The sequence below is a fragment of the Atractosteus spatula genome, chromosome 18, assembly GCF_055471065.1.
Source record: "Atractosteus spatula isolate fAtrSpa1 chromosome 18, fAtrSpa1.hap1, whole genome shotgun sequence".
Lineage (NCBI taxonomy): Eukaryota > Metazoa > Chordata > Actinopteri > Semionotiformes > Lepisosteidae > Atractosteus > Atractosteus spatula.
Window position 1 is genome coordinate 6,375,905 of NC_142723.1, and position 24,631 is coordinate 6,400,535.

General features: G+C 44.7%; 2 protein-coding genes across 9 annotated transcripts in view; one reads left to right on the forward strand and one right to left on the reverse strand.

Moving 5' to 3' along the window:
- Nucleotides 1–6,002: 6,002 nt before the first annotated feature.
- On the reverse strand, nt 6,003–19,870 carry lcmt1 (leucine carboxyl methyltransferase 1). 2 transcript variants are annotated; one of them, XM_088936821.1, is made up of 12 exons: nt 19,745–19,870; nt 18,418–18,537; nt 17,624–17,715; nt 15,568–15,689; nt 15,101–15,177; nt 13,679–13,740; nt 13,239–13,341; nt 11,649–11,769; nt 10,480–10,581; nt 9,888–9,979; nt 7,318–7,415; nt 6,003–6,735 (listed from the first exon to the last, which is right to left on the reverse strand). In XM_088936821.1, exons 2-12 carry the CDS (start codon nt 18,504–18,506, stop codon nt 6,713–6,715), a joined length of 981 nt encoding a protein of 326 aa, XP_088792947.1. In that variant the 5' UTR covers nt 18,507–18,537; nt 19,745–19,870; the 3' UTR covers nt 6,003–6,712. The 2 variants fall into 2 exon arrangements, with proteins under 2 accessions (XP_088792947.1, XP_088792946.1); XM_088936820.1 differs by lacking the exon at nt 19,745–19,870 and having other exon boundaries at nt 18,418–18,810.
- A 63-nt stretch (nt 19,871–19,933) lies between these two features.
- The window catches only part of arhgap17a (Rho GTPase activating protein 17a), a 60,688-nt gene continuing 55,990 nt past the window's right edge, over nt 19,934–24,631 (forward strand). For all 7 annotated transcript variants that reach the window (XR_016094436.1, XM_088936824.1, XM_088936825.1 and 4 more), the window contains exon 1: nt 19,934–20,416. Coding sequence is in view for 6 of the 7 variants with exons in the window: in XM_088936824.1 (XP_088792950.1) it covers nt 20,364–20,416 (53 nt within the window). In the remaining variant the exon portion in view is untranslated. The remainder of the gene's footprint in view (nt 20,417–24,631) is intronic.

A 24,631-nucleotide genomic window follows, 5' to 3' on the forward strand; every position in this document is an offset into this window, starting at 1 on the left:
TTTGTGTGATGAACTGATTTAGACCCTATGCTTCTGGAAAGGGTTCTTAATCTGCACAACCCATGCCAAGGGATAAGTGTATTTCCAATAACGGACGATGATGACACATTGAAATCTTTACAATACAGCTCAAATTAAAAATAACAACCACAGGTGTGAATTCTCTTATAAAGAACAATCAATAACAGGATTGGTTATGATGGTAGGTAAAGACACAGAAGGGCAGATCGTAGACAGATGAACCAATGGACAGACAGAGCACTATGCCAACAGGATGTTGTGGCAAGCATGTTGCAGTAACCAGAAACCACATGAACCACCATACTAACACACAAATGGCCCAAAAGACAACTTGGAATCCCCTATGTGTCTATATAAGAGATGGAACAGTGCTGCGCAGCCTGTTCAACATTTTCTTTCTCTGTCGTTGGATTTTGTTTTTATCTTTATGGTCTTGGCCGTGTTAATAACCCAGAGCAATCTAGCCATGCAATATGTGATTGCTTCAACAGCTTTATTGTTTATGTGGCGATAACAATCCTTTACACAGCCAACCAGCCCATTATGGTGAAAAGTAAGGCATTAGAGTCTCAAAAATGTTAGAAGCATCAGAGCATAGGACACCTTTCCCGGCCAGTAGAGGTGTTTTTTGGTGTGCAGGTTGGGACTTACAGTCCAGGTATTGCTGGCTTGAATCTGGACTGTCTCAGAAGCTGACTGTGACCAGGATTCTACAGGCAGTGGTGGGCAGCTAGTCAAGCAAGCTAGGGCAGGACTGGACGATTCTGACTTGACTGACCCCTGGATTCATGCCTTTCAGTAAATGTCTAATGGAGAAACAGGACTCAGACTTGGACTGTGCTTGTGAGGAATGGTACTCTACAATACACAAACTACAGGAGGTTTATAGAATCTCAACGTGATAAAGCAATGAAAAGATGGTCTGTAAAACTGTTGTTTGCTTGAAAAAAAAAACGAAGGATATGAAGGATACAAGACCTGAGTCCATCTGACAAACTGGGAATGGACATTACATTGCAGATTGCTTTGCAAAGAGATGTTCTGGCAAAAGACTTACTTGACTGAAGCCCGGATCATTGTCAGCAGGGAAAAGATATTAATCCCTGGTTACTCTTCTAGAGCTTTAGGCATGCACAAACTGCAATCTCGCCTTGTGTGCTGTACAAAGGCACGCCTTGTTGCACAAGCAAAGTCTGAGACACGTTACAAAAGAAAACAATTTCTTTTGACAGTTCTCCGTGTTAAAATCCAGATTTTGCAGGTTTCCCTATTCTTAAGTTACGAAATGCAGGTATTTGACTTCTCCAGTGTTTCCCATGAAGTTATGTCCTGGCGTTCCACACCTCTGTGTTTAACCCTGTCTCAGTGCATCCCCGTGAGATTTAAAAGTGTGGTGGCACATGGGAGAGAACAGGCAGCAGGCATGATGCTAAAGCCAATGGAATACAGGGAGATGGTGCAGAACAGCAAGAATGATCCAGAAACTCAATGCAGAGGCATTGGAGCACTTAAGGTTACAGGGCACATGGCCTGGGGTCCCAGGGAACAGAGACATGTCGGCCGTTGGACACCTCTGCAACTCACAACTGGCAGCCCACTGAAGCTCAGCAGGTGTGAGCCTGCTCAGTACCTGGATGGGAGACCTCCTGGGAAAAACTAAGGTTGCTGCTGGAAGAGGTGTTAGTGGGGCCAGCAGGTGGTGCTCACCCTGCAGTCCATGTGGGTCCTAATGCCTCAGTATAGTGATGGGGACACTATACTGTAAAAAGCCTCCATCCTTCAGATGAGGTGTAAAACTGAGATCCTGACTCTCTGAGGTCATTAAGAATCCTGTGGTGTTTCTTGAAAAGAGAAGGGGTGTAACCCCGGTGTCCTGGCCTCCTAATAATCCCCATCTATGAACTGGCTTCATTACTCTGCTCTCCTCCCCACGGATAGCTGGTGTGTGGTGAGGTCTGGTGCACTATGGCTGCTGTTGCATCATCCAGGTGGGGGCTGCACACTGGTGGTGGTGGTGGAGAGTCCCCATTACCTGTAAAGCACTTTGAGTAGAGTGTTTGGAAAAATGCTATATAAGTGTAAGCATTTATTTGTGCATGCCCTTTGCATGATTGTGTTTTCACTATATGCATTTATATGGTCTGGACCGAATTAGGGAAATAAATCAAGATTATCAGACATCTCTTTTGCCATCTCATTTAAATCTGCCTCTGTCATATGCTAGGTGAAATTTGCACATGATTCTCCAAAGACTTGTTTTCCAGACCTTTATGCTTCTGCGTGTGAGCGCAGTGTCAGAGTCGCCAGAGGGACATGCATTGGTTTAGAGCTGGGAACTGCATTGGAGGTGACCCAGTTCTGCGATTTCATTAGCCACACCTTCACACACTCAATCAGCCTCACCAGAGGTTCCGGGAGAACTAGGGCATGACTGGTACCCTCACCACCTGCTTGCCATCTCAGGCTGGCACACTAATACAGACTGAACAGACGCAGGGCCTGAAGAGGGATTACTGTCAAGGACATTACAGCACAGTCAGCTGTAAAAGGGTACAAAAGAAGAGAGTGGCAAGTCATGAAATCATTTCAAATGATTTGTAAGAAGGGCATACGCTAAAAATAATCTGTTGTGAGATTTCATGTTCCTCACGTGAAGCATTTGAATAAATTTAGCCAGCAGCCATATCACCCTGCGACTCACAACTGGCAGCCCACTGAAGCTCAGCAGGTGTGAGCCTGGTCAGTACCTGGATGGGAGACCTCCTGGGGAAAACTAAGGTTGCTGCTGGAAGAGGTGTTAGTGGGGCCAGCAAGGGGCACTCACCCTGCGGTCCATGTGGGTCCTAATGCCCCAGTATAGTAACGGGGACACTAGACTGTTAAAAGGCACCGTCCTTCGGATGAGACGTAAAACCGAGGTCCTGACTCTCTGTGATCATTATAAATCCCAGGGCGTTTCTTGAAAAGAGTAGGGGTGTAACCCTGGCGTCCTGGCCAAATTTCCCATTGGCCCTTACCAATCATGGCCTCCTAATGACCCCCATCTGTGAATTGGCTTCATTATTCTGCTCTCCTCCCCACTGAGAGCTGGTGTGTGGGGAGTGTACTGGTGCACTACGGCTGCTGTCACATCATCCAGGTGGGGCTGCACACTGTTGGTGGTGGAGGGGATCCCCATTACCTGTAAAGCGCTTTGAGTGGAGTGTCCAGAAAAGTGTTACATAAGTGTAAGGAATTTTTATTATGAAATCAAATAATCCTTGTGCAAGTGACCAACAGTGGAATATAGAAAAGAAGCACAGAAACATTTCTTTGATATTCAGATCCAGGACATTAGGGATTTATGGCCTATAATGTTAAAATGTGAACTAAAATATTTTGTGATTTTTAAAACGAAAATTTTACATTCTTCACCATAGTTCGTGAAAGTACAGTATATACAGTATTTCAGGCTGTACAAATGTGGAGGTGTAGCGGAGCTAGTTTGGACAGGGTGATGTCATCGCCCTCCCTGTGCATAGCAGGGACCTCAGCCGCCTGGGCTGAGGGTGGTCTCCGTTAGCTCATGCGGCTGCGTTATGCCGGAGACTCGGGTTCGTGCCCAGATGTTACGGGACAAACCGCCAGGGGCACAAGCCTGCGCAAAACTGCGAAAATAAAGTTTTTATTAGTACAGAAAGGTCCAAAGTAGATTTCTGTATCCAGTCCTCTGAATACTCTTCCCACACTGCACCACGGCCACGGGCCTGCTGCCTGTGACAGGAAACGATTTCTCATGTCTGGCAGGGTCAGCAGCACCACTGTGTTTGGACGTGACACTTGTTTAACAGTTGTGAAGCCACCTGATAGCACAACGTTAATGATTAACGACGAGAACTTCAGAGTGGAAAAAAAAACATTGCTCGATCGAACAGGTTTTGCGATGTTCAGAGGCAGATTCTTTTGTTTCGGAATAACTCGGGGCATCGTGGGGGTGAACACAGAGCGACGTGACGACGGCGTTGTCCTTCTCAGGACCCCTGGCTGACATGGCGCCCAGATGAAAACTGATCCTGGTGTGGACGAGAGTCGGTTCTGTATTCTCATGCTATTTCGAAGTACCGATACCGATATACCGATTTCAAAGTATTGAGCATCTATGCGCATTTTTATAAAACTAAAGCATTTTGGATAGTGATTGAATATTTTTGGCATTATTGCTTTTAATTTATCACTTATTGTGGTAAAGACATGTGGGCTGTTGCATAAGCACTAATTCACATCATTAGTCAGAAGGCTGATTGAGCACAGGTGATGCCTGGCAAGTATCAAGGAACAAAAAAAAACGCTCGATTTTTCAAGAGAACGCCACTTTCCTGCCATTAGTACGTTAGAGGTTGGACTAAATTGGTGCATTCTTGCTCACCCTCTCCTCACAGACAGCAACCTTTAACCTGGAAAGATGTTACCGCTGACAGAACCCGTCGATGATCATGGTAGCCTCTATAGGCCTACAGTGGGTTTAGGTTAAATCACAGCCCTACTCTGCCCACCAGTCTCACAATCAATCAATTCTCTCCTTGGCAGAGAATTGTTTTCAACAGATATTTCCCTTAAAAGCTGTGGAAACCCACCACAAGGAGCTGGGTTTGTAATTTGTGAGAGGCAGGATGGTCTTGTCTGTTCAATAAAACGCCTACTGCCACAAAATGGGATGGTCATTTTCTTGATAGCCTTGTGAATGTGATGCAGTTATGTGTTTGTTGATGCTCACTATTGCAAAGAAAACATCAAGATCTCGAAAGTGCAGCCTCAGCAATGTGCTCAATAAAGATAAAATGTATCTGCATTTCTTGAAGAAATCTTGATAGCCATCTGACACAGAGGAAGCAGTTCTGCCCAAGAGAAGCACCATTACTGTGCTTTTATTTTTTTTAATAAGTTCTGACTACCATAGCTTTAAAATAATATTTTATATGACATTTCTTTAGCATTATCTACTGCTGTTACTGTGCTGATAGTTCTCACAATTTTTCATAGCCCTCATTGGTAGAAACAATTGTGATGGTGTTACTCATTTCAGCAGACATCATGCGTCACACATGGGCTTCAGAGTTTTGTGCAACATTATTTATCCTCCCCAAGCCACACAGTTCTTGGCAAGAAACTTTCAAAAGCTGTTATGGGAGCTGAACGTGCTAAAAAAGTTAAGATCACTAACGGTGCATATAGAACAACCAGGAATTGAGCAGCCCACATACAGTATAATAGTAACAACAAGCAAAACGTACAAACCACTTCTTTCACACTTCTGCTTATCTTTCACGCTTCTACTGCATGCACAGTTGCAAGGATCATTGTGTCCCGCTACATTATGAACAGAATGGAAATTGTATTTTAAGTTACAGGGTATAATTTAGATAAAACGAAGGCAGAAATGGAGAAATACCTTGTGACTGGAGTAGAAACAGAGAGCTGTGTAGGAACACAAGTATAATGTCTGAACTGTCATAACTGGTATGATCCCCTATAACAAACAGATACATTACAGTCAGTGCTGAATGACTGGAAACAATGTAGCCAAGAGGCAAGATGCATCATCACATAATCACATACTCCACTTTGGAAATAAGTTCAAAAATACTAACAGGTCTAGTTTGTCAGGTGAAGTTCCACATTTGGACAGGTAAATACTAAACTGTTTCACTCCTGACCTGATTTTTAGCAGAATGAGGACCTACTGGCTTTGCAGCACACTAACGTCTGCCCGGTGTTCCTATTAGCCATGGGTCCTCAAGAATGATGCTGACTTCGGTTGTGTCCTCTTTTTCACCATACAGTATGGACACTTCAGCTGCAAATTTGTTTTCAGGCTTTCTCAATTTTAACAATATTTAAACCGATGATCAGTACCCTACCCATTGCACTACACACCTCCGTGAAAGGGTGAAAACTAGGGTATTCATCTGCAACAGGGGATTCTTCTCAAGTGCTACAGTCTGTTTCACACAAAACAAATTTAATTCGAAATATTTTTTTGAACAGAAAATGTGTTACGTTTCTTTCAAAATCCATTTTTCCATAAAAATGGTAGAAAGCATACAAGAAAGGGTTACCCATACAATTTCTGTACAGTTCACATTTAACATTTCAAGAAAATCAAAATACAGGCTGTCTTTCAGTGCTTGAACAATCAGTCAAATAAATTATATCACAACACTTTACAGACATATAAAACAGATAAAATTATCAGCTAGGAAGAATAAAAGGTTGCAATGAACTCCCTGAAGTAAACAATTAATATGATCTAAAGAAGCCTACATGAGGCCAGGCCAAATGATTAAAAGCAGAATGACCTTGGTTTATTTTTACAGTTTATTAGTGTTTACATTCAAGGCCCTACACCTGTTCAGACTGGCTATGGTGCTCTGAACAAGGGCATTTCCTTTGACTAGGAGAGTTTGCATGCCTTTCACAGCTGGAGTTTTCCCTATTTATGTGCTGCTAACAATATGACATCCAACCAGTTTTCATTCACAAAAAGATAGCTGCCACCCTCAGGTTCCTGATGTTCAGCTGGGGCAGAAACCCCACTGTAAAGCAATTGCGCAAGTTGGCCTAGGATCCCGATGTGTCAGCTGATTCTGGTTGGGAGGTTCATGGCACTCAAGAGTCTTATAGGAGAAGAAAAAGTCCTCCATTAACTCGTTATTTAAAATGCAACTTCAGAGAGGCCTGAAAAACAGCAAATAAAACAACAAAAAAGGTTTATTAGAGAGTCCCAGATTTATCATGCATTCAATTGGCATTTTATGCGATTTCCTCGTTGTGCTGTCCAGCAATGACCTCTTTGCACAGAAGAAAGTGGACCCACAGCAGAGAGCCAGGGGGGTTGCAAGTTCAAGTCCCCACTGTGCACACTGCTGTACCTCGTTCCAAATCCTCCAGTCTACCAGTATTGTATAAATAGGGATGACCCTCCACTGGACCTGTGTCCCACCTGGGGGAGGGGTTTCAAGAACATCTCAGTCCAGTTAACACTACAGAGACAGCTCCAGCTGTGATCCAGATGTGTGAGCCACTAGGTGCCAGCATGGACTCCGGCTCACTGTATCTAGAACCTGAAAGTTTCAGCCTGCTGTCACAACAGATGTATATTTGTCTGCTTTGGTGAGATTATACATCATGCGTCATGGAGAGGCAAGAATTTCAAATTTGTGCCAAATAAAGGTGGCAGAAGCTGATGTCTTCTTGTGCTGTCGTGGCAGTGCTTCAGGAGAAGCTCCAGTTCTCCCTCTCCCTGGTACTCTCACTTACCTAGTTTGAGCTTATCTTTGGTAGCCCAGCAGATACTGTAATGCTGTAGCAACTGCTGGAGAAGTTCCTTCTCATCCAGAAACTCCAGGCGTTCTATTCTGAAATTAAAGTGAATACAGGAAATATTAATCTATCATAACACGCTCTTGGGAAAACAAACATATGCCAGCAGCCATATCACCCTGCAATTCATAACTGAAGCTCAGCAGGTGTGAGCCTGGTCAGTACCTGGATGGGAGACCTCCTGGGAAAAACTAAGGTTGCTGCTGGAAGAGGTGTTAGTGGGGCCAGCAGGGGGCGCTCACCCTGTGCTCTGTGTGGGTCCTAATGCCCCAGTATAGTGGCGGGGACACTATACCGTAAAAAGGCATCATTCTTCGGATGAGACGTAAAACCGAGGTCCCGACTCTCCGTGGTCATTAAAAATCTCAGGGCTTTTCTCAAAAAGAGTAGGGGTGTAGCCCTGGCATCCTGCCCAAATTTCCCATTGGCCCTTACCAATCATGGCCTCCTAATAATCCCCATCTGTGAATTGACTTCATTACTCTGCTCTCCTCCCCACTGATAGCTGATGTGTGGTGAGTGTACTGGCGCACTATGGCTGCCGTCTCATCATCCAGGTGGGGCTGCACACTGGTGGTGGTGGAGGGGATCCCCATTACCTGTAAAGCGCTTTGAGTGGAGTATCCAAAAAAGCGCTATATAAGTGTAAGCAAGTATTATTACTATATGGAACAAGTAATAGGTTTATTCCATGCTGAAAAAAAGAAGAAAGAGAACACAACGTTTCGGCCCTGGAGCCTTCTTGAGGTGTGTACACCTAGCACACGCAGCTACCCACCTGAATTATTACTATATGTTGGTTCTTACACAAACATGATCATTTATCCTAAGTATTGTTAGTCAGCACGAAAGAAATGCCAAAGCAGCATTGTAGTTTCGGAACACAACTGATTCTAGCAAATTAAAAAATAAAGATATCTCCTTTATTTAAAAAATCCTCCTTGTACTCCTGAAACTTAAGTAACTATCGCTGAGCAGATCAGCCTGAGTAATATGTATAGACTGCTTCCTGCTGGATGAGCATCGATACATTTGCAATTCATAAAAAACCACAGAAGAGCTGCTAACTGGTGTTATCACTGACTGGTAGAGACAATGCTGACACTCCTGGTTTTACCCTGTGGTTTATCCCCAAAGCATGTGAAATCCAAACCATATGAGCTGACGCGTTTATCATAGGATCTTCCGATGGTCATATTCCAGGCCACACCCGTACCCAAAACCCACAGTGCTCAAATCCCTTTGCATGTCCACAGCTGGGCAGATGTTTTATAAGGCAGAGCTATGTCATTCTGTCCTTCTTGGGACAACACTTAAATCGTTATTTCCCCTTCCTCTCACAGCACCTAATACAAGAAGGACAAGTGCCGAGGTTTAAGAGCTGGATAGTGTAAATAGCAATCATGCCCACTCCACACAGATGGAAAGTTGCAGGGAATGGAGGGGGTTTTTAAGATCAGAGGAGATCTGGCAATAATCCAGTTGTATCAGAATAGAGATATTGCCCTTTATTCTACTCTAAACTTGTAGCTGACGACTTGTGGTTTCGACTCCCTGCTGTTACAGCTTGAGTGAGGTACTTTACCCCAATGATTCCAGTACATCATGTGTCTAAGTGAGGCTTAATCCCTGTGATGAGCTGGCGTCCCATCCAGGGTGTGAATCGTATGCTCTCAGTGTACTTTAACACTACAGTAACCAGGATGTGCTTTGCTGCAAAGAGCCACTGGATTTTACTCTGCTATTGAAAAGCCTTTGCATTGTCTTCTCCAGATCCAGCTGGCTTGACTTTGATGTACTGTCTAGCCCTGAAAAGGTGATGAAGGGCTGTATGTTTTTCTCACTTTTATCTGAAGCACTGCAGGAAAGGGATGTGCTTATTCGAGAGCTACAAAAGCAAAAGAAGGAGCAGGAATTTGTATGTCTCAGGAGGAATTTGGTACATACAGATTCTCAGTAACAAAGCAGGCAGTGTAGCAAAATAGAATCCCCTTGTCAATTTTACCTTGTTTTTTTAGGGCAAGAGCAAAACAGAATGGAACAAAAAAAAATCGATAACGTTCTTGATCTTAGCGAGCACAGTGTGGCCTTGCACTGGGAACCCTAAGCACTCTTGAGGAATGCTCTGGCTGTCTGCCCAGCAGTGGGAAAGGAGCACATGTGTCTTGGGTGTATCAGCAAGATACACTCCCCTAAGGTCAACACCTGAACAACAAGCCCAGGTCCACAGGGACAGCCGAACCAATAGAGCTACAGCATCCAAACACCTGCCCTACCAAAGGATTTAGTGCAGTTAATGGTTTTTGACTGTCCTTATCTAGTAAATCATTAAAGAGATAATGCCAGACACTGGTATGAACTTAGCGTCAATATTGACACTTTCTCTACTGATAAAGTTAAATGGCTATGGACAATACATGGCACTTTAATAAAAAACTCTTGTTTACAATAAGACAATGCTCCTGACACTGAGACCGGCACATTGAGATACGGTACATGGGCCCTACCTTCCCACATCTGCCTGTGGAAGGAGACCGTACACTGTCATCATGTCCAGAGCGTCTGCAGTTTCCCAGCCAGTCGACAAGAAGCGCTCTTTCTGAAATGCAGAGGGAGTCACTCATTGCAATCTATAACTCCCAGTGCACGGAGATAACTGAAGGAAGTCAAATGCATAGAAGAATATGTTGGGTGCACGTCTGCATTTATGAACACAAAAATATCAAATACGATTTGAAAGCTGCTTATAAAACAACAAGACAGTTGTCCGTGAGCAGGAGGTCTCTGTGCTGTGCTAAGGCAGTGGCGAAATGTGAGGACTCCTTCTTGGTGCTCATTCAGCATTGCAGATTTAAGCCCCATGCTGTGAGAACTGCTGAGTGCCTTCAAACTAGAGGCATGAAAAAAGAAACAAAAAACAAACACTCAGCTTCTGACACAAAGTAGAAATGTATTGCCAAGGGTCAACAAGGCGATAAGGCTGTCTTACAGGCTGAGGTGTCAAGAGTGCGGTTGCTTTCTGCTCTGCTACCTTATCTGACCACCCTGTGAGAGGAACGCGGCACCAGGGGAACTCGTCTGTGCGGACGAGGGACGTACCTGCGCCTCCAGGCTCCGACACACCTCCACTCCTGCCAGGTTACACTGCCGCCTCTGCAGGTTCTCGATCATCACCTGCCCGAAGCGGTCGGCCATGTGTACCTGCGGGCGCGGGAACGGGGTCAGAGGTCAAAGCACCTCGTTTTGGGGGACCATGCCTAATTGATTCTCCACATGAGAATTTTGGGCCACTGGCCTGCTGCGCTTATCTTCAAACGTTTGGCCTCTGAAGTAACTATTATATTGCATCTTGGCTCCTAATGTCAAAGCAGTCATATTTCATTACAATAATGATATTTCTTTGTAGTAAGAACCTGTGTGCGGATAATCTTTTGTGGTGAAGTAGCAGAATTTATCAAAGCTATTCTGTGAAAGAGGACGGGGATGAGCACAGGGTCTGATGTGGCTAGTTTGACAAAGGACAGGGAGGATGATGTGCCAACCGATGTCCTACACATCTGTCACAGGAATGACTTCTTCAAACAGGGACTTGACTAAACCATGGCTCATTTTAAAACTCCCCAGACCGGGTCTCTCGGGGCATCCTGGGCTGGCTGAACCTCTGTGAACTTGCAGGGTGACAAGTGAGCCTGTGACAGAGGGATCTCCGTCACCGTCCGCAGATGGTACAGTACAGTTTTGCGTGTATGAAATGGGAAACTGCTAGCCAAGCCCCGAGTGTGCACCCTCATGAGCTAGCTAGCTGACGGGAAAGTGGATGCATGAACTTAAGTGTGGTAGGACCCCTGGTCTCTAATTCTTAGAAGGGTTTATGATTTTTTTTTGTGTATATTTTTTCCATTTTGTTGTTTTTTTGCCATATATAATTGTTTGTTAGTTTGTGGGGAGCACTGTCCTAATAAATCATCACTTTTGCACCTAAGTGCTATTGCGGCTGAGCCATCATTCTGTTTTAAAAGGACTCACTTGGGCACCCCTCCTGCCCTCCCTGTGACACAGCCCTATCGATCTCCCATCCTTGAACTAACTCTCCTGTGGAGCCGGTGAGGGTCTCATTGCTCTCCTTTTGTCGTGCTTGCCAAGAGGGTCTCAACAGCGAGATGAGCTGATTGCCATTCGGAGACTACTGGGCGGGGAGGCGGGTTACAGAAAAAAAAAACAAGCTGAAGATTTCACATTTCTCTGCAATGGGAGTGGGCAGCACAGACCTGCTCGTAGTTCACGAACATGGCAGTGTGGAAAGTCTCTGCTGCCCAGCGCACCAGGCTGGAGGACTGCTGTGGGGTCAGGTACACCAGCACACACTCCGACAGGAACAGCGTGGGCAGCCTGGAGAGGGGGAGAGGGAGAGGGGAAGGAGAAACGAAACAAAACAACCCTGCTCAGTCTCTGTCATGCACAGCGCACACCAAAAGCAGAAAAGCAAAATGGACACCGACTAAGGGCAGAGCTGTGGCTCTGTGCCTAAGGATCTGTGCCTGTGGCTGGAAGGTTGCCGGTTCAAATCCCTGAAAGGCCCTTAGCCCCAACTGCTCCAGGGGCGCCGTATAAATGGCTGACCCTGCACTCTGACCCCAGGCTTCTCTCTCCCTGTCTGTGTGTCTCATGGAGAGCAAGCTGGGGTATGCGAAAAGACAAATTCCTAATGCAAGAAATTTTATATGGCCAATAAAGTGATGTTAGATGTTATGTTATGTTAAGCACTTCAACTGTACTGCCTGAATCTCTGTCGAAGGAGCTTCTTTCCCTGCAAATCAGATAGTTGACTTAGGCTGTCCTATCTGCAACAGCTTTTACTTAAACTGAGATCTGGGCTACTTGTTCTCACCGCACAGACAAGCCTGAGTCTGATGAGCGACAGCTGACAAAAAGTCTCTGCACAATGCCACCCTCGAATAATTAAAAACAATGGTGTGATTCACTGCGAGACTGCTCCCTTTTAATCATTCACCTTAGGTGTAAATGTTCCAGGCAGTGACTGATCAGATGTTCAATGCCATTAAAGGACCTGATTAAAAGAACTGCATCTTCAAATAAAATTTAAAAAAAATCCTAACTTTTGCAATGGCTGCTTTTTTACTCCTGGCCTACCTTGCATTTTATCACGTATGATATAACTCTCAGATAACCTTACTGTAAACCAATTAGAAAGGGCAATAACCTACATTGTGATCATATAGCTAAATCTGTAAACGCAATACAGCCTATTGAATGCAGGAAGGGACAAACTGCCTCTGATGATAAATCCAAAACCTTGATTTGGCTTGGAGAGTGGAAAAAGTGAAACACGATCCACACGTAGACTGAAGCACACTTGGGAAATTTCTTTTCCTGAGACAGCCTTCATATCTTATCAGGGACACAAAGGCCAAAACATGAGCAAATAAATATGGGGCTACAGCATATTTAGAAGAATGTCCATCACTGAGCTAAGGTTTTAAAATTTCCTTGCAATATGCTGCAGTTCCTCATTACTGGCCAATGTATCCTCTCTTGCTTAAAAAAAAACAATCTCTTACAGGACATTAATACTTCACGTTTCATAATATAATTCCAGATTGGTCTATCGTACAGACTGACAGGAGTGAGAACATTCTGTGTGAGCCTGGGGGGGCACTTGGGTGGGGAACAAACCCGAGATCACTCAGGATCATAGAATCAAGGGGCAATGAGGTATTAATGATGGAGAGGAGAGCAACAGGGTATTCATCACAGCAAAAGGGGGCAGGAAAATGGGGAATGAGTTAGCCTGAATTGAAAGAGGGGACAGAGAGTTTAGGAAACAGGGTTTCGCTCACTCTGGGCTCATCCGGAATCTCTTGAGCTTCTCCTCCAGCCCAGGCAGGTCCCGGAGATCAGCGCCGATGATGGTGTACCGGTCCGAGTCCAGACTGTGGCCATCTGTCACAAGGACGTAGAGAGCACGGGACTGATGTGAACACAGCATGACCAGCATCGCACACCTGTTCTCCTTCAATACAGATGGCAGCCAGGACAGCATCAATCATCAAAACGATAACTTTGATGGCTTTTAGTTGTGGCCATTGCTGGGATTTAAATACTTCTGCCTTAGTTTCAAAAGAAACAAGCAAATGAGTTTTAAGAACAAGCGAGACATCTCTGAAACATCTCCACAGTTAATAGGGAAAAACTGGTTATTATTATAGCCTACATTTTTTGTATTGGTTTTTAACCTCAAAAGTCCAGATTTAAAATTAACAGGCTTATTTATTCTTACCAATAAGAAGTGAATCTGTAGAATGTGTTTCTACTATTGGTTTGGACAGAGGAGGCTTGGTTCTGCAAAACAGGAAAGAGAAATGAATATCTTGTTTTCTTTATCTCCCTTGCACTGGAAAGGATACACAAGCAATTTCGTTTTAGACCAGCACTTCACACTGCACATCATCCATGTCAAGTGTGTGATCATACAAGAAATCTATGAAAAGAAAAATGATAAAAGAAAAAAAGAAATGGAGTTATCATAAAAAAAATGGGTCAGCATGTTCTCTGACAGTAATAATAGCATCAGTACAGTGACCCAGCAATGCATTCAGACATGCTCAGAAAACCACATTTTCCAACCCCCAAGGCAGGCCAGGAAGAGGTCAGAGTGCTTTCAAGAGAGCAGCTATGAATGAGCCACATGAACAGAAAATATCAACCTTCCAGCTTACACTTTCTGGTTGTCACTGTCGAATACAAAAACTACAATAAATAGGGATACTTTGATCTTTGAAAAAACGTAATAATATCTGGCCAGCCAGTGCTCTCTTCTGCACATGACTGATTGGTGTCCAGTGTTCAAGGGCTGCTTGCATCCTGCCATACACTAACATCACGGCCATGTCCGACTCTGCGCTCAGATTCAGTTTCCGAGCTCCATGCCTTAGAATATCGCTTCGGGCTAAAAAAACAGCTGAAGACACAGTAGTATCAGATTGCATTTGCAGTCTTCAGGGATGTTTTAGAAGCCTCCTGAATTGAGCGATCTGTGTTGTCAGTATTACACAAAAACACATGTTTAAGGAAGAGCATGCAAGATGGTAAAGGACTGTGATGCAATACCCAAGTTCGAAAAGAGGCCCGTGACCTAGACGTGCCATTTCTGTGGTGCGGTTTCAGGGATAGTTGTCTGTAGCAGCGACTCAGAGTTGTGTCCCCTTTATTTGCATAAAGCCAAAACTCTCAATTTACCACAAACAAAACAGTACAACTGATAATCTTGATTTGTTTTTGAAAAAAAAAGGTCGTGCTTTCACACACCATCCTGTTTTTGTTAGCTGTACCAACTTTAAATTCTGGGAGAGCCCCCACTGTTGAACCCTAGAGCAAGATACTTCATTCAAACTGCTCCGGTATAATTCCCAGCTGCATGAGTGGGTAGAAATAAACACCGGACAAAGTCTAACAACATTGGTCATCTATAAAGTACTAAAACGCATATCCAAGACATAGAGCTACACCCCCTCTAGCGGGGACTTTCAGAATTACACATCTGCACATGATGGCGATAACCCAGTACTAGCCCCACAGCGCAGCTGTCTGGATTTACTGAACTTCCTATCGGCCTCTCCGCATGTAGGAAGGAATCCATCAGTCAAAGGTGGACCAGATCTCTCCTGTCACTTTATGAGACGGTCAATAACAGTGGTCTTACTTGATGTTGTGGATCTTCCTCGCAACGATCATTGGAAAGTCAACTTCAAAATACTTTTTAGGCAAGAGATTTTCATCCTGTGTTTTGAAGAGGAAAAATGGGACATTGAAGTCAAGCTAGATGTGGTCCTACAAAAAGCATGGACCAATAAGAAAGGCCAATATCACAATACTGAACACTAATAATTATATTTACCAACTGATACTTTTTGGTAACAATTAAGGGTTAGATTTTCCTAAACCTAATACTCCAGCCTTCGTTAGTGCCAACAGAGACATATCTCTCTAAAACAGCTTTATAAGCTACTGCAAGTAAGAGAAAACTATATGTAAAGCTTTGATTATCACTATTACTCTGCATCTAATGCCCAGAATGAAAGCTAAGTCCTTGCCATAGATAAATGAGGAACTTTAATTTCGCTTCATGGGCTGAATGTTTTTTTTAATGCCACAGTGTGACCACAGTACCTTCAGTCTCCAGAATGTGGTGTCCAGACCAGCACCCAGGTTAATCACCTGACACTCGCATGCAGTCTTCCTGATGAAGGCATCCAAGAGGCAATTCACACCATGTACTCGAGCATAGTAGCCTGGGAGAGAGGGAGAAGGCAGATACATGTTGGCACTGCTGGGAATTCAACACACATGCTTAATCTTAAGACACTTAGATCCAGAAGGCTGCATGTTCTTTGAACACAATATGATTCACAGCACCCATTACATAACAGGAATAATCGAGCTGCAATTTGAGTTACAAGATGCTTCACTATATATATATATTTGTATGAGCTTAACATGCAGAAGTTACATAGTTAGATTGTCACAGTCAGGTGCCTCAGCCAGTCGCGGCTGGCATCATCCAAATCGATAAAGTTCCCGGGGCATCTGAAGCGAGGGCAGGAGTATAGGATGTGGTCGGCCGTCTGCTCCTTGCCATCGCCGCATTCGCAAGTTGGGTCATCAGTGAGACCCCACTTGTGTAGAGTGGCCCGGAAACGGCCATGTCCGGTTCTTAGTCCGTTCAGCTTGTCCCAGGCCTGTCTGGGTAGGTCATTTCCAGCGGGTTTGTTGGATACTTTGTCAATAAATTGTTTCAGTCTGCGGTTGTTATTATTCCACGCGTTTTGCCACTTTTTGTTAGCCCAATTAGTGCCATTGTCGTTGTTTGCTGCTTCTTTCATAAGGCGCCTCATTAAGTTAGAAGGTGAGTGCCGGTTTTCTAATCGGAGGATTGTGGTGTTCCGGTTGCAGATGGCATCGTGCAGCAGGTGGCTGGAGTCTGGAGGCTTTCAGTGCAAGGTTGGTGCAACTTGCTTCTCTGCGAAGGTTAGGTGGAGAGATGCCGCTGAGAATCGGTAGCAATTCAGTGGGCGTAGATCTAATGCACCCGGTTATAATGCGCATGCTGTTGTTCAGGGCTGTGTCTACCTTCTTCGTGTGGCAGCTGTTGTGCCAGGCAGGAGAGCAGTACTCAGCTACCGAGAAGGCCAGAGAAAGCACAGAGGTGCGTAAGACGGTGAAATTTGCACCCGAGCTAGTGCCAGCTAGTCTTCACAGGAGGTTGTTCCTTGCTTGGATTTTTGCTGCTGTTTGTTCGAGATGTTGTTTGAAGGTCAAGGCTTCACTGAATTCATAGGGCTACCACCAGGTGGCAGCAACAGTAAGTGAAAATCACAATATCACACGCCGAGTCCGATTCAATACCATGCCCGTTAATGCTTCTAACTGAAGACCATTACACACATAACTGTAGACATACAGTACATACTGATACACTGGGTTATGCCCAAAAGTATTTTCAGGCTACAGCGGGCTGTGTAACACTTAAACAGACATAACCTTGCCAATTCTACTCATCAAGGGCAAACCAGGTCCATAGGTCTTCATTAGGAGCTCCCAAATTCAGACCTGTAGGGGTGAATTTACGGACATTTTATTAGTCTCTTTAATTCAGCAGAGTCCAAAGACCCAGGGAAAGCTGTTAGACCACTCCGATTGAGCCAATAATTAGTTCAATTAGATCTGAAAGGGTTTAAATAACCTTTCAAAGGATAACATTTGCAAACCCCTGCCTTAAATCATCTAAAGGTTCAGACCTGTGACTGGGAGAATGTACTCATCCAGTCAAGCTTTAACTGAGCTCATTCCACCCTCTTCTTGAGCTCCTGCACTGCTGATGATTTAGACCTAACAAACCCTGCTGGACTGTGGCCCTCAAGGAGCAGACTAGACCAAGCGATTCAGTCCGCAAGCAGCTGCACTCCAGGACTGTAAAGCATTTCTCGACATTTCATGCCGCAATGTACGAAACAGACCATCTCCGCAGCACAACTGCAGCTCGAAAACTGCACACTCGAGGAATATCTCCAGCTTCAGGTGTGGCGGTGTGGCCACTGCCCTGATTTCACTGCGTTCCCCGTGACAGTTTAACACGACAACACGTACACCGTTTATAGGTTAGCAGGAGGAACGATGTGCCGTTTCGAGAGAACTGGGATTCAGGGTGAGCAGGTCACTGACTTGCCTCTGTTGATTTCTGGGGCCTTTCGTTCACTGGTCTGTCTCACGAAATATTGGATGTACGGATCTTTCCAATAGCCCTTACTGGTTGCAAACCTGCAGATCACACAGAAAGCAAAATGATGTTTAAGATTACTGTACAAAAGCGGCTTATGACTGATAAATGCCATAGAAACCTAGGACCTACCCTAAAACCATAGGATACAAAATGGGAGTACAGCTGAACAGGACATCAGCCCTTCACTGGACACACACAGGGACATTTCATTGGTGGGAGGAAATGGGAGCACGCTCATGTGGAAAATGAAAGACATGCAGACTCCACACAGAGGGTTCCCTGGCCAGTCAACCCAGGACCTACGTGCTGGGAGCCAGCAGCACTGTCGCACCTTCATGCCACATTTCTTTGGAAAATGTCAAGAGACAGTTCCACCCAGCGGAGGAACAGGTTCATGCTTAGGACTCTGTTTAGACTAGACACATCAAAATATTTACCGTGTGAATATTGACAGGAGAAATCATGTAGGAATGTCCTAACAGTTTCCTTGTAAATCGAAGTTCCCAGAGAGCTGTGACCGGACGATGTCACTCCAGCTGAGCTGACACTCTGCTGCATTTAGATTAGACAGTCCGTACAAAATGGCATTTTCAATTTTACATTTAATGTGAACTAACCCAACACTCAACCTTTTTTTCCATGGCTATTGGTGTGGTCTGTAACTTCGACCACATTACACAACGGGGTTCACAATTACCACTACTGGACCAACGTGAAAAATGAGACATCAGGATCTTTACCTTTTACACACGGAGGCGTCGTCGCAGGTAGTTCGCACCGCTTCATCTGCAGTGTCGGAATCTGTTATGGGCTGTCGGGTAGCCATCATTTACAGAAAGACACCACAGAAACGTCGTTTGCTAAAAAAAAACCACCAGCCGCAGCAAAATTAAATATAACCACGCCTCTCCAATTTCACCTACTGGATTCCCTTTATAATGTCCGGAACTAAAGCCGTCGGAGCGCTGGTTGTCACAAAGTACAACACGAACACAGTCAACGCTGAATGGTTTATCCTTTCACGATTTTAAAAAGAGATAACAAGACATTCCCTTTTCAACCAGTTACCGCTACACAACACACCAACTTCTTACAGAACGACAGTACTGCTTCCTGTCCCAACATCCGCTTCTGACGTTTTCTAACAAAGAAGCCTCCTATTGGCTGGCCCCTGCTCAGCTGATTGATTTGATTGGAGCGATCAAAACGGAAATCCCACCCACCACATATGCTCCGCTCCAGATTCTCCTGTGAATGCGAGCTATTGCTCATGTGGGCGATAATCAATCGTTGTGATTCCATGCACACATAAAATGGTTATCTACATTCCTGAAAGTGTTCGACCATGTTTGAGGTTTCTGTTTCTTTGTCTACGGCGCACTGACACACTTGACTAATTTTAAAAATGCTAGAGTAAGGCAAGAGTACGTGTAGATGAGCTAGGTACACCTGTAAAATAACACAGTGGGAGACGGAGCTAAAACAACGTAATGGTTTCATCTGTAGGGGCTACTCTGTTCTTATGTAATTGGAGACTGATATTACTACAACAGTTGAGTGGGAATGTTGGTTCACTTACTACAGCAAACGCTGGGAGGCGAGATTTGTCAATTTTTGCATGAGCAGCAAAGTTTATTAGCAGCAAATGGCAAAAATAGTAAAGACAGAGTACGAACGATCTTTTATACTGTAATGGGATTCATTTTCTTGAAGCAGATATCTCAAAGCAGGGCGGATAGTTATTATCTATGGATAATCTATCAATGCATTTGAATGGTGAAGCCTTTAAAAAAATTATTTCACTAAACTAAAATGCAGTCCGGGTAATCATCTTTGAGCTTCCATCGACTCCACAATACTGAACCCAGTTCAGCTAAAACAATGTGTTAGCTACATGAAGATAAATACATGGGTTTTTTTTTTGTTCTTAAAAACTTTGAGCTTACTTGGTGTGTTATGATTAGACTACAATACGCTGCGCAGCGAGTAATAAAGGAAGCAGTAAAACAAAAACGAAAAGAAAGCAAACACATGGGTATTCCTAATTGAGAAAAAAACATGTATTACCGTTGTTTTCGATTGATGCTCTCCACGCAGTCAGAATGTTGCATATTCATATGCATCACTCATTAATACTAAATTAGGTGCACAGGGCTGGGAGTCTGCAGTCCGCACAACTATATCACATGTTCCCCCAGCTTGTTTAGTATAGGGAAGTGGATAGTGCATGCACTTCCTGCAGTACGGAGCGCTGGTACGCTTGGTCTGTGCTTGCAGAAGTTAAGGTGTGTTGTTAGTGCGACTCCCGGGGCGTCACTGTTTAGTCTAAAGCAACCGAGGGGTTTGTAAATTAGCCAAACAGACGGACGCCGATCGAGAGGGCCGGGTTGAAGATAAAGTAACAGTGTTCGGGACCGCATTCGGGCAAATCGCAACGTTGGTTTCACCACCACCCCCCCAAAAAAAAGAACCGCATACCTGTGTGTTAGCCTTCGCCTTCGGGACGCTACGATGACGCGGGACGACGCCTGGACTCGCGTGTGTTAGCTGGGGGGAGAAGGGTATCAGCGGCGGGTCGCTCTTTTTATTTTTTTGTTACTGGAAACCAAACTTTAAAAAGGAGAGGAGGAAAAAAACAACAACAACAACAACAAGTGAAGAGCGCAGTGGATCACGGATCTGAAAAATGAAGAAACAATTCAATCGGATGAAACAGCTCGCCAACCAGACAGTTGGCAGGCAAGTACACGTCGTTGGTTGACGGGTTTTCGGGGGGGAGTGGGGGGGTAGGGAGTCACACCCCGAATTTATTATCATCTTTATTAACGTTTTCTCTGTTGCTGTCGGAGTTGTCAGTGGGAGCACCACGGGAGTTCATGTCGACATGGCCTCGCTGTAGGAAATGCTGAACTACTGTGCCTGTACTTGCAGCGGGGCCACGAAAGACCGAGCGCATTGGCGAAAATAATCCCGAATGAAAGTGGACGAAGTTCCGCTTTGTTTGAGCAAGTTCTGACAAGTTGGCCGGCTGCTGTTCGGGGTTTTTTTTTTCCCCCCACTCGAGCTGTTTAAAGGCGCGTTGCTTGTCTGCGTGTGTTGTCCGAACACGAAACCCTAACGAGAACAAATCTTGTTTGGGGTTTTCGCTCGATCTCTGCATCTTGTCGCTCGGGGTGGGTCTTTTTTTTTTTCTTCTCCGTTTGTAACTGTGTTAGAAATATGTCGTTTCGATGTAATCGACGGGTCACAACTCCGGTGACTGATAGGACAGCTGTTGTCGCCAAGCGGTGGCTTTTAAACTCTCGGTGTAGGAGCCGTACGTTGTCATATGTAACATTCACAAAACAAATCCATCTACTGGCCGATCCCTGAAAGAATGTCGATTGAAGTACTTTTTATTGTTACTAGGTCCTCGGATACTTCCGACCCACACCTGGGTCAAATATCAAACCCCCTTTTCTGACCGAGCTGTGAAAGAGATCTTGTCGTTTACTGGCTAGAATGCACGTTCCATTGCACTCATTCAACAAGTGGGGGAAAAACGCTTTCAGTTTTCAAAAGAAAAGGCCGCTGTCTTCGTATTCTTCCAAACCGTTATCTGTTCTTTATTTTTTTTTTACATATTGTAAAACCCTGAATTTTATATTTCATCTGGGTGATGAAAGTGCAGTGTTTATGGGATAAACACAATAGCAGATACGTGCAGTGGACAGGTGAAAGCTGTTGATTTAACCATGTCCATACCGCACGTCAGCGGGCTTGTCCGATATACCAGGACAGTCGATCACTGAGAGTCTCTGGTATAACTGTAAGATAGTGGCGTGTAGATAACAGTCCTGTAGAGACACAGCATCCACACACACACCGGTCTGGTACTGCAAATTCGAACCCGCTGCACTACAGCTTTCTTGAGATCCAACAGCTGAAGGGTTAAATCAGACCTTCATTGAGTCAGTTGATCCTTTCTTCCGGGGGAAAAGCTCCTGGGTTCTGAACCCCAGGAGCCTGTGAGGGGAACCCCTTGCCTGTCCCACCTTTGAGGAAGGACGTTGATCTGGTCTTGTCTCCCTGAAGTCACAGGGGTGACCTCTCTTCCATCCCCAACCCAGCTGTCCTTTTGAGGTCACACTAAATCACCCTCTGTGTAAAGATCAGGAACAGTCATGTAGTTGCTCATTTGGACAAGTAATGTTTCAATGAACGTAGCTGTGGCCTCAGCGGGCCTAAGGATTGGAGTGGACCAGGGCTGGAGACCTGAGCAAACAGGGTGGAGGAGTGGTTCTGTGGCTAAGGATCTGCGCCTGTGGCTGGAAGGTTGCCGGTTCAAATACAGTCCACTCCAATCCTTAAGCCCGCTTAGACCACTGCTACGTTCATTGAAACATTACTTGCCTAAATGAGCAACTTAGACCACTAGCCAGCAGAGCAATCCTACTCCGTTGGGCCCCTGAGCAAGGCCCTTAACCCCAACTGCTCCAGGGGCGCTGTACAATGTCTGACCCTGCGCTCTGACCCCAGGCTTCTCTCTCCCTGTCTGTGTGTCTCATGGAGAGCAAGCTGGGGTATGCGAAAAGACAAATTCCTAATGCAAGAAATTGTATAGGGCTAATAATAAAGTGATCTTATATTGGGTGAACAACTAATCTCCTCTTTACAGTGGGCTGTATGTGACTGTCCTTGCAGAAGTGAGCTCTGTAATGTTTAACCCATGCAATTCAGTTGTCATCTGAGCACCCAGTAAGACTGCCCGGGCCAGCATTTGTTTAGGTGAAACAGCTTGTTAAGCAGATTCTGGGCTTACCCCTATAAAGGTCATTGACAGGCATCTCAGCTGAGATAAACCCGAGATAAAGTTAACGTGCACCTACCTTAGTATTTTGGGAGAAGGTTTATTGTGCTATTTTTGAGGGTTTTATTCCGGGTCCTCGCAGAAGAATTGTTTGATGTGTTGTGATAGCTCACATGTTTGTTTCAGGACAGCGTGCACTGTGACTAGTGAGGAATCCCGGCTGTATTATTACTGCACATCCCTGCTTAATACCCAGGGATTTGGGAAGAGTATGTTTGGGATCTCCGGGACAATAGGAGCGGTCTTTGCTGGAATCGAGTCATCTAATCCATACATGAAACTGAGGAAAAATGCAGATTTTTCTAAGTGAAAATGACATTCCCCTCTGCTCTCAGTACCAGCTATTGAAATACTGACTTCCAGTGCCTCAGAAAAGGGTTTAAGTTTTTTTTTTAAATGGAGCAACACCACTTTAGTAGTTACATTTGAAGCATTAAACTATTTTAAAAACGTAGAACCGAAGAGGTTAATGTGCCTCTCGTCATACTAAATGATATTTTATTCTGCTTTTTGAAATGCAAATACTCAAAACAGTATTCAAACTGCATGTAAATGAAACAGTATGTTTTCCCACACAGCATTGCGTAGTCTTTGTGAGACCTGTCAACGACTGAAACAGAACAGCGCTTGAAATTCTGGTCCTTAATGATTTTTCTGGGCTTAATCAAAGCGTTCTTCCCCCATCTGTCATTATTGGTGTTGTTAGTCAGTTTTATCTCTTAATTTGAAAAGCGAAAATGTGTGGATTTTTATTCAAACCTTTCTTGTGTTGTGGAAAATGGTTAAACTTTATCGGCATCGTCTCCATAAGAACACAACATTACAAATGAGAGGAGAGCATCTGACCTATCCGGCCTATTTCGTAGATAGTAATTGATCCTTCCTGGCCATTTCTTGAAAGAAACCAGAGTGTTGCCTTTCACAACCTGCGTGGGTAGCTTGCTTCATATTCCCACAACCCTTTTTGTAAAGACATGACTCCTGTCCTCGTTAAAGAACGTCATCCAGGTGTTTCTTGAAAGATGCCAGGGTATTGGCTCCTAAAACGTCTTCAGATAACAGATTCCCCAAACTCTTAAACCATTTCTGTGGAATGTTCTGCAGTTGCCTCTACGTTTTTTCACTATCTGTTATTAGACTTTTAGAATCAGCTTAAAGTAATACAAAAATATTAGAATCTTTAGCATATGAATGGTGGGAGAAGGATATTACAGTGCAGGAATAAGGAGTTAGAGAATGATAACAGGTATATCAGCTGCTATTTCATTACTTCAGTATTGCAGCTGAGCTGTTGCTGTGTTACATAATATTTGTGGGCCTCCTGTCCTTGTGTGTGATGTTGAAGAGCCAAGGTATTTGCAGGGCGGGGAGATGTAGGAAGGGACAGACATCATAAGGATTAATAAAGATGGAAGGTGCCCTGCGGAAATACTGCCTGCTCACCTGCGTTGACCTGCTGATCCAGCAGTTATCTGCTGATCCTGCAGTTCAATTTCTTGAGAGATTTCAATCAGTCGGCTTGCCCAACGGTGACGTTGAGCATCTCCCGATGCCCGTTTCCCTCCGTGCTGAACAAGTAACCACTGCAATGCCTTGTGGGAAACCGGGTTTGTTGTTTTGCCAGTGTGCAGTTTTCAACAGGGGTGTATCAAGGTGGCGAAAATCCCACCGGTCCCGTTAGAAGTGGGTCTTGGCCTCCGCTCCTTCAGAGTGGCCTGGTTTGCGATTTAAAGTTTTACTGTGTGCTGTGAGATGTGTTTGCTGGTCACACCCCGGATTGCACTGATAGCAGCTGGGTCTGGCACCTGCCTGTTTTACAGCTCAGGTGGGAGTTGCCAGGTATTTATCCTCCCCTTGCCCTCTGTTAATGGCCTTTCACCTGAACTGCTCTGGCAGCGCGATAAGCCAAGCAGTCTGTTGTCGCGTTGTCTAGTGCAGTAGTTCCCAACCCTGCTCCTGGGAGATCAGTCTCTTTGTTGTGTTTGTGTGTGCTGCAACCAAGTTCATAATGGCATTTAATTGATTTCTGTTTTCCAGCCTGCCTGCTCGCTCATCGTAAAGCAATCAGAGGTGTTTGTTCCGAAATAAAGGTGGAGGAGGCGCTC